General features: G+C 43.8%; 1 protein-coding gene across 1 annotated transcript in view; it reads right to left on the bottom strand.

Annotated features, from left to right (window-relative positions):
* DEPTOR (DEP domain containing MTOR-interacting protein) overlaps positions 1-6,910 on the bottom strand; it is a 99,868-nt gene extending 92,958 nt beyond the window's left edge. The window contains exons 1-2 of the mRNA XM_014533033.1: positions 6,874-6,910; positions 6,078-6,177 (exon numbers count right to left, since the gene is read on the bottom strand). Coding sequence (XP_014388519.1) covers positions 6,078-6,177; positions 6,874-6,910 — 137 coding nt within the window. The remainder of the gene's footprint in view (positions 1-6,077; positions 6,178-6,873) is intronic.
* Positions 6,911-9,416: the final 2,506 nt, after the last annotated feature.

Here is a 9,416-nt window from a genome sequence, read left to right as displayed (position 1 = left end):
CCTGCCCTGCAGCCTGGCCACACTGGGCTCTTCTCCATCCCCTGAACATGTCATCGCCCGCCATGCCTCTGACCCAGACAGACCGCCTCTGCTTAGAATGTACCCTTCTCTGGGCTTCATTAATTCAAAAAATTCTGCTTGTTCTTCAGCCTGAAAGACACCTCCTCAGTGGACATCTCCCAGCCCTCCAAAGCCAGGAAACAACCTCTCCTCTGTTTTTTCATAATATTTTAATGACACTAATAAAGCATTCATCCCACGGTATTGCAATTAAATGAGGTCAGGGATACGAAGAGAGGGTTGTTTATTTAGTTTTATCATTTTAGTGCCTGGTGCATAGTAGAAAATAGATCTTCAATGATATGAAAAACATTGGTGCCTACTATGTACTCAGGATCAATCCACATAGGCCAAGTCAATCCACACTGCGCCACTGGGGAGAATAACGAATCATCTCTATTTCAGCTGCCTTTTCAATCCCACTGACTAAGGAATTTCAGTACAAAAACACCTTCCCATCATTCATCTCAAACAACTGGTGCGCAGGCTTAAGATTCAAGGTGATTTTGTAATGTTCTATTCCTGTCCAGCTAACCAGCTGCCGAAATTGCATCAGACAATTTCCTCTTCCCGCCCGAGCAGAACAAACACTACTCGGTGCAGGGTGTTAATAATCCCTGCAAAATTACCGTCCATCTGATAAGGGAAGGAGAAATTATTGTGTGGTGTTTTGTTTTTTTTTTTTGTGCGTTGTTTTTTTAAAAAATAGCTTGCAGAGAACTGCAGCAGGTTGTGGAACCCAGGGAACAAAGGGGAGGCAGAAACTACAGATTCTCATTTAAAAACAGCGTCATAAATCTCAGCCAAAGTAAACGGTTTATTAAAAAACACAGCAAGTCAAACAGTGGGGCTGACAGTGTGAGCCTTGTGATTTGGGCCAGAGCCCTGACATAAATGTTCTTTAAACCAAAGCTATTGTCCTTTCCAGATGTTCTGCAGCAACAGCCAATATCTGTCCCTGGGGATTCGAGGACTTAGAGAAAATCACTGTTCATCATCCACCCTACAAGGATGAGAGGAAAGACAGGAACAAGTGAAATCTAACCTGCTGCATTTCCTTTCAACATGTGCATTTATTTCATAATGCAAATTTCAAATGATCAAATAATACATGTTCATAGTAGAGAAAAATATTCAAATATGTGTAATACCAAGTTGTATAACTGGTGATGAACTGATCGTTGTTGACGCTAGGAGACAGATGCACAGGAATTTGCTAGACTATTGTATTTACCTTGGGATGTGTTTGACATTTACATTGACCCCGAAGGGACCCAATATTAATAGTTGTGTATGTATCCTTGCATGATTATATACACATGTATATGTGTGTGTTATGTGAGATAAGATCCTAATACACATTTCATATAGTATTGCTTCAAGAAGATGTCTGAACTCTCCCAGCCTCGTCAGAACAACAGAACAAATACAGACAGCAACAGGCAGGAAAGAGAATGGAACTGGTTAATGTTAAGAGAGCACATGTGATCCTCGAGAGCCAGAAGGAATAGGTCTTGGAAACATACAAAGACACACACACATAATATGCAAGGCTCCTTTTCAGGGGGGCTGTAAACAATGGCTCTGTGAATCGGAAAGTCAGAGCTGTAAGTTCTGTCTAGGGCCCTTCCAGGCCTCCTCTCAAGTCCAAAGCAAAGTCCCATGTATGCTGTGTGTCTTGTTGCCACAACGAATGGAGATGGTAAACACACCCAGGCAAGAAGCATGTTTGATTCCCGGTCCCATCTATCATTCACTATTTAAAACCATGATGAAGCAGTATTAGCAGAAATAGTAACAGGAGTACCTTACATCTAGATCAGTGATGGCGAACCTTTTGAGCTCGGCGTGTCAGCATTTTGAAAAACCCTAACTTAACTCTGGTGCCGTGTCACATATAGAAATTTTTTGATATTTGCAACCATAGTAAAACAAAGACTTATATTTTTGATATTTATTTTATATATTTAAATGCCATTTAACAAAGAAAAATCAACCAAAAAAATGAGTTCACGTGTCACCTCTGACACGCGTGTCATAGGTTCGCCATCACTGATCTAGATGAAGCCATAGACTGTCAGAGCTGAGATGAAAAGTACCCCTGTGACCCAGGAAAACAGTGGCTTACTCATTTGATGGATAAGGAAGGGAGCTCAGCAAAATTAAAGTGATGTGATCAAGCCACATTTTCAAAGAAAGAGAGTCAGGATTTGAACCCAGATCTTCTGATTTTTATGTGGAGAGAGGTTTCCATCACATCACATTTTAAATGACAGGAGCATCTGTTTTCTGCCTATTTTATGCTCAGACAGGCTAAGAAGGAAAAACTATTCCAGTTATGCTAGGGTGCCATGGTAAAGTAAAAATGTATGCAATCTACACACCACACAGATCCTGCTGCCGATGCAAATACCAACAGGGTGCGCAGAAGTGTCTACCAAAGCAGTCATCATATTGTCTTCATGTTGCCACTAATTGAGGATGACACTCCTGGGGGACAGGGAATGGACCTGGTGAGTGACACCATCCCAGGGAGTCAGCATCAGTCCACACGAGACAAATAACAAATACTTTTTAATGGGATGTGAATAGAAGAGTCCAGGAACCCCTCACTAATCTCTCATGCCTCATAACTATGTGTGGTGCCAGATGGCCACTCAACTTATCAGGGTGATCACTTTGTAAGGTATAGAAATGTCTAATCACTGTGTGGTACGCCTGAAACTAATAGTGTATGTCAACTGTAATTTTAAAATTTTAAATAAATAAATAACTCTTTCATCTCATCCCGGAGATAAGGGTAAGTATAGGGCCGAGACAGGAAGGTCCCTAAGTCAGCCTTCCTTATCTCATTAGACCTGAGATTTTCACTGCGTTCTTTCACGTGGGCTTTTCCCCTCAGAGGTCTCCTGCTCTAAAGGAACACAGAGCAACGTATCGACATCTCCAGCTCTGATCTCGTCCTCTGAGTCTCAGAAGAACGGTGCTCTCCCTGCTTGCACAGCACCTTTCCAAGAAACTCCAGAATCTTTTTTTTTTTTTTTCAAACAAGTCATTATTTGTTTACACACCACACCCAGGAGTAGCAGGCCACTAATTGCCGTTTTACAGGTGCAGGAACAAGCCCGGCATGGTTCGTGGAACTCACCGAGGACACAGTGACTCAGCACAGGTACATAAAGGTTCTTGCTGTCCCGGTAAAGGCCTGGGCAGGGCTCTTACAGCTTGGCTGCTGTTTCCAGCCTCGGCCACCACACCACATCCTGCCCCTCTGTAATCCAGGATGCTGTGTCCTGACTCCTTCCTCCCAATACACAGGCGTTTGCTCTTCACTTAGAACAGTGGTTCTCAAACTGGGACATATATTCTGTCCCTTCCTTTATGTCCCTGTTCAGGTGGCCACAAGTGGGGGATAAGAGAGTATAGCTCTCAGGGAGGAATAGGAACTCAGGGGCATTAGTTAGCACATTAACTTCCTGCCTTCCTCATTCACTATTCATCAGTCAGTCCTAGAAGAGCTGTGGAGCCTGAGTTCACATTCAAGTTCCATCCATTATTCGCTGTGTAACTTTGGACAAAGCGTTCAACTTCTCAGTGCCTCAATCTTGTCATCTACAAAATGGGAATGATAACATATGTCTTATAGTGGGAGCATCGAATGGGAAACTGTAAAGTGCCAAGCAGATGATAAGCTCTCAATGTCAATTCTTACTGCTGTCATTATTACGTAATATATTTCCTTGTCAGGTTTTGCCAGATGCACCATCAAGAAGCCACAAAACAGCCATTTCAGTTACTTTTTAGAACAATGCAGTCCTCAGTTGTTGAGTTGTTTTCCAGCACGGATACAGGATTTTGCACTAAAATTGCTTAATGTTTCTGGAAGTGAATCAGGAACAACAGGGTGGGCTGGCAACTTCCAGACAGACTCAGCTGCTCCCTTTTGTTAAAGGATTAGCACCAGGGCCCTGCAGGTGGAGTGGCAGGTACAAGCAGAGAGAATGGAAGGTGAGAGAGCGCTCAAGTCTCTGCCTGGAAACACTCCTGAGTCCTTGCTTCCTGCGAGAGCTGCTAGAGCCAAACAGATGACTATGATCACTGAACTGTTTTAACTGGAATATCTAGTTTTAACTTCAGGATTGGTAGTTCATGCCCTCCCTGACATCACTGTTTTGCACATGGGAAAACCGAGACTTGGAGAAGTTAGGGGACTTGCCCACTTCTCCCCGCCAGAACATCAACCTTGGCCTCCTCACTCTGGCTGGACCGTCTGCTGAACTCCACCGTGGGGCAGCCTGGGAACAGAGGCTGCTGCTAATCTAGCAGTTTATCGAGGAGTGGCCCGCTGATGAGAGAGCTGGCCTGGACGCTGCGACAGCCTAGCAAGTCACTGCCGGTAACGCCCAGGAGGTACTCACGTCTTGAGAAAGACATCGCAATCCAGTGTTGGAAACTAAAAACTCTTCCCTGAGAAAAACGTCTCAGAGCTAATTTTTAGACAAAGGGGAAAAAATATAGAGAGGAAGATGAAGTACAGAAGATCATGAAATGATAACTAAAATGATGGAATATGAAAAATACATGCCAGGTGATCTGCAGCCGGAGGCAGAGATTCAAGTTAGAAAAGGTGAGAGCAGTGATGCTCAAAGACAGCCGGCAGGAAGATCACCCAGAGGGCATGTTAGACCATTCATGGCTGGGCCCAATGATGTGCATTCCTAACAAATGCCCAGGGATGCTGCTGTGGCTCCTTAGGGAGCACACTTTGCAAACCACTGGGTTGCAGTGAAACAGAACCCGCAGTGTGTTATGGAGTAAAAAGAAAAAAAGGGTGGTGGGAGGAGGCAGGAGGAGAACAGCCCATCAGGTGTGTGCTGATCAAGCCGACCTTTCTGGGTCAGGGTGTGGTCAAGGTGAGGCTTACTCTCAGGGAGTAAGTTTCCAGGCGCTATAGCACCCTCCCCGGGGCCTCAGGAACCTGTGAGTCTATGGCCCACGCTTGCAAAAACCCTACAAAGCTGACAAGTGAACTAACTCCCGGCCAGACTTGGCGTGTGATTTTTAGAGCCTTTTCTTCTTTAAATGTATCCCCATCTGCTCACTGATGCTCACCCTCCCAGAGCAAGAGCACAGACTTCCATCCAATAAGAAGTCATACAAGTCTTTTTTAAAAAATATTTTTTTATTGATTTCAGAGAGAAAGGGAGACAGAGAGAGAGAAAGAGAGAGAGAAATATCAATGATGAGAGAGAATCATTGATCGGCTGCCTCCTGCACACCCCACACTGGGGATCAAGCTCGCAACTCGGGCATATTCCCTGACCAGGAATCGAACCATGATCTCCTGGTTCATAAATCTACGCTTAACCACTGAGCCACACTGGCTCTTTTTAAGACAGGTCTTAGCGAGAAATAGGTGACAAGTTCATGTGTATTAAATATAATCAATTCAGCAGCAAGTATAAAGGATGCTATTAAATCTGTTCTCATTTGATTAAGGGGAAGGGAAGAAGAGGAAAGCATTGGTCCCACTGGTGGGAAAGGATGCCCAAAGCATAAACCGGGCTGAGAAAGTGGACTTCACTTCACCACTTCATCCCAGGCTGGGTGGCCAACAGAAGCCCGGTACTGTGTTGTCTCTGGAAGGAATCAGGCCACCTGAACTCTAGTTCTTGCAGTTTCTGTCTAGGTAACATGGCCCGAGAGAGGGGCTCTTGTCCAATTAGGACCTGAGTTTCTAATCTGGAAAATGAGGAAGCTGACCAGATTTATCTCTAAAATCTCTTTCAACTCTAACTTCTCTGTTTTTATGGACACCCTGAAGAGCCTCCAGGGTAAACCCTTACTCAGAGATCAAAACAGAATAGGCTGTTTCTGAGGCACATTTTGTACTGAAAAGATCTACCGCAAACCACAGCGCCAGGGAGCGCGAAACAGCAAATTTCATTTCCTTTGGGCTCACGAATGAGGATGAATATATCAAAGAGAATCTTGTGCTAAGCATGCTGTACAAATACCGTGTAGGGTTACAATCATCTATTTTCAGCTTAGGACAGATGCTGAAGCTGCCAGAGGCTTGGGCGTACAGGTCTGGAACATGAGAAAAAAACAAGGTTTCTCAGTGTTTAAAAATATTTCGAGAGCCCTCAAAAGTGTTCTCAGTGACATCTGCAGCTAGAGTGGCGGCTGCTTCCAGCTCAGAAGCTGGTAAAAGATTTCTCAACCAATATACATCTATTGAGCCCCAACTGCATACCAGGCATAGCTTAAATAACTGATCCTGGTGAACCAGTTTCTGTAGCTTAAGGACCATGCAACTGAAATGGGTATTGTTTTTGCAAAATAAAAATGTTGTCTTCTATCTGTACAGGAGACACATACACACACCCGTCAAAATCTCCATAATATGTTAAACAACAAATCTATCCAACTGCCTCCCCCCACACATTCTCTTATCATTATTCCCTACTTAACTAGTTCCTCTTCCCAAACATCTGATTTCTAGGAATGATTCCTCAAATATTCCAGCCAGCCATATAACATTCTCAGCCACCTTGAACTAAGAACTCCTTAAAGAGAGGAATTAGGGTTCAGTTCTTTTGTATTCCCAGCACTCCATATAGTGCTGACAGAAGCTCTTTTTTGTACTCAATTTCTTTCATCCCCTACATTTAAGTTGTCAGCAAGTTCTGTTGTTGACCCCTTGGAAATTTCCCTTGATTTGCCTTCAACTCTCAACCACTCAAGTCTAGAGTCTCCTCCTTTAGTCTCTGGATCTCCACTCTTCCAATATATACCTGGCGCAAAACTCACTCTCCTCTGTAAGGACATCCAGAGGCTCTCTTTTCATTTTGATGTGCCACAGGCTCTGGGTCCTCTGTGCAGCGATAAAAGCTTCCTCACTCTGCCTCTCCCCTTATCGAGGGTGTTGACCCCTGGTCCCAACCCTAGGCCCCAGCTCTCACCAAGCAGGCACAGCTCCTCTGTCTACCCCATCTCTGTGCCTTTGCTCCTGGTATTCCCGCCCAGGAATCCATCCTTCCTCCCTTCGACTTCCATCTTTTCTCCTGTCCCACCTCACCAGGAAGCCATCTCCTTCTTTTCTAGGTCACAAGGATTTCTCTTTTCTACAACCACTGCTTCAATTCTCCAAGGGTCTTTGCAATGTTTTGTTCAATTGCCCTCCATTTATCCATGGATTCTCATTCTATTTCTCCACCTGAAAGTCATTGTCCTGAGGGCACAAATCATGCTGTTTATTTCTCTTTTTTTAAATGTCTTCATTGATTGTAAAGAGAAAGGGAGAGGGAGAGAGAGAGAGAGAGAGAGAAACATCAATGTAAGAGAGTAATATAGATCGGCTGCTTCCTGCATAACCCCCCCACTGGGGATTGAGTCCGCAATCTGGGCATGTGCTCTGACTGGGAATTGAACCAGCAACCCCTAGGTGCACTGGGCAACGCCTAACCAACTGAGCCACACGAGCCAGGGCATACTGTTTATTTCTTGCTATCTCGTTTAATACAAACAAAAGCTGGCCCCACGGGCTCTCTACAAATATTTGCAGGCTGAGTAACTAAAGATAAAATATTATCAGCAGGCCTATGTATACAAAGTTATTCTGAGAGAAAAAGATAAAAAAGGACATATATATGTATATATCTCCTAGTTTCTCTGAAATTTGTGGAAGAAATCTGTTCTCTATATATACCTGAAAGTATATAAGTTTAACTAATCTATAATCAAATGTTAATTGCACTTTAAAACAAGTTCACATACACTGCCTTAAATCATGTTCAAATCTAACTATTAATTGCAAGGCACTGTTTGCTGCCATGTGGAAAGGACAGTTCTGTTGCCACAACATCATAGACCCCTGGATTCAAAAAGTCCAACAGAAAAATATGCTTTTGATGTTGTTATCACTCCCAGTAAGAGCCATGGTGGGAGGAAGAATGGCCTCATTCTCTCCAGCTGCTTATACAAGGGCTATTTACCATTTTGATAGGCCTTTCACCAGTGCCAAGTGCTTCACAATATCACTTTTATTAGTCACTTGCCACGAGCACCATGTGACGTGCAGGAATATTACTGCCCTGTTGAACAGCGTGAATGCCCTCATGAAACACAGAGAAATTATGTGAAGGACTTGCCCCCCATCCCAAGACAAAGAGTGCGAGTCAGAGCTTACACTCAAAGCTCTGGTGTTCTGCTTAACCCCTGGGAAAATCTACAAAAGTCTTCCCTCAGTAAAACTGAGACACACTTGTCACCAGCTCATCACTTTAGGCTAACTCTCTGACAACACTGGAAACCAACTCAAGCCAACAAACATTTACCAGGTGTCTAGTAATGCCAGACACTGTGCTAACCAGGGGGCACACAGCAGTGAATCTGACACAGCCACCTGGTCTCCCTCATGGGGGCTTAGAGTCTAGAGAGCGGCTTACAGAGGAGGGGGCCGAAGACCATCCTTCGGGGTACAACCAGAAAAGATCAGAATGTCTACATTAATTTTATCTCACCTTTAAAGTGATTTTAACATTTATTTTTTATTTATTTTTTAATATATTTTTTACTGATTTCAGAGAGGAAGGGAGAAGGAGTGAGATAGAAACATCAATGATGAGAGAGAATCATTGATCGGCTACCTCCTACATGCCCACACTGGGGATCAAGCTCAAAACCTATGCATGTACCCTGACCTATGACCTCCTCATAGGTCAACACTCAACCACTAAGCCACGCTGGCTGGGCAAAAGTGATTTTAAAATTTCTATTTGTGTGTGTCTATAATGTACATAATGCATCAGAATAGTAGTGCATGTGTACAACTGTTAAATTAATGTGCTTATGATGGGGAGCATCTATGCTCAAAATATGTTTATAAATAAGGATGGACAAGCAGAAAAATTTGAAAAACCAATGAACTGAAGGATTATGTGGACTTTCCTGAACACGCCATAATGTTTCACATCTTCAGGTCTTTCTGCTTGTTATTTTCTCTGCCTTTAATGCACCTCCCCTCTCCCGCACTGTACCCTGAGTCAACTCTTTCAAAGCCCAGCTTAGCTGTCACCTGTTCAAAGAAGTTTTCATTATCCACCCCCCCCCCCAAGGCAGAGTCAATCAGTTCCACCTGGTGCTCCTACTGCACCTTCTACATCCTTCTATCGCAGAAATTATCACGTTGTGTAATTGTCCACATTTCCATTCTTGGCACTAGCTGGCTGGAATCTCTGTCTGTGAGTTCCCTGAGGGAAGGGTTCCTGTGGTCCACCTATTGTTCTAGCATTGGTGTCTGGCACATAGGAGACACTCACAGTTTAAGTGAGAAATGTATGCACAATTTTCTC

This window comes from Myotis brandtii, unplaced genomic scaffold (genome assembly GCF_000412655.1).
Source record: "Myotis brandtii unplaced genomic scaffold, ASM41265v1 scaffold931, whole genome shotgun sequence".
NCBI lineage: Eukaryota > Metazoa > Chordata > Mammalia > Chiroptera > Vespertilionidae > Myotis > Myotis brandtii.
The sequence above is the reverse complement of the archived record's forward strand: the minus strand, read 5'-3'. Positions and strand labels throughout refer to the sequence as shown.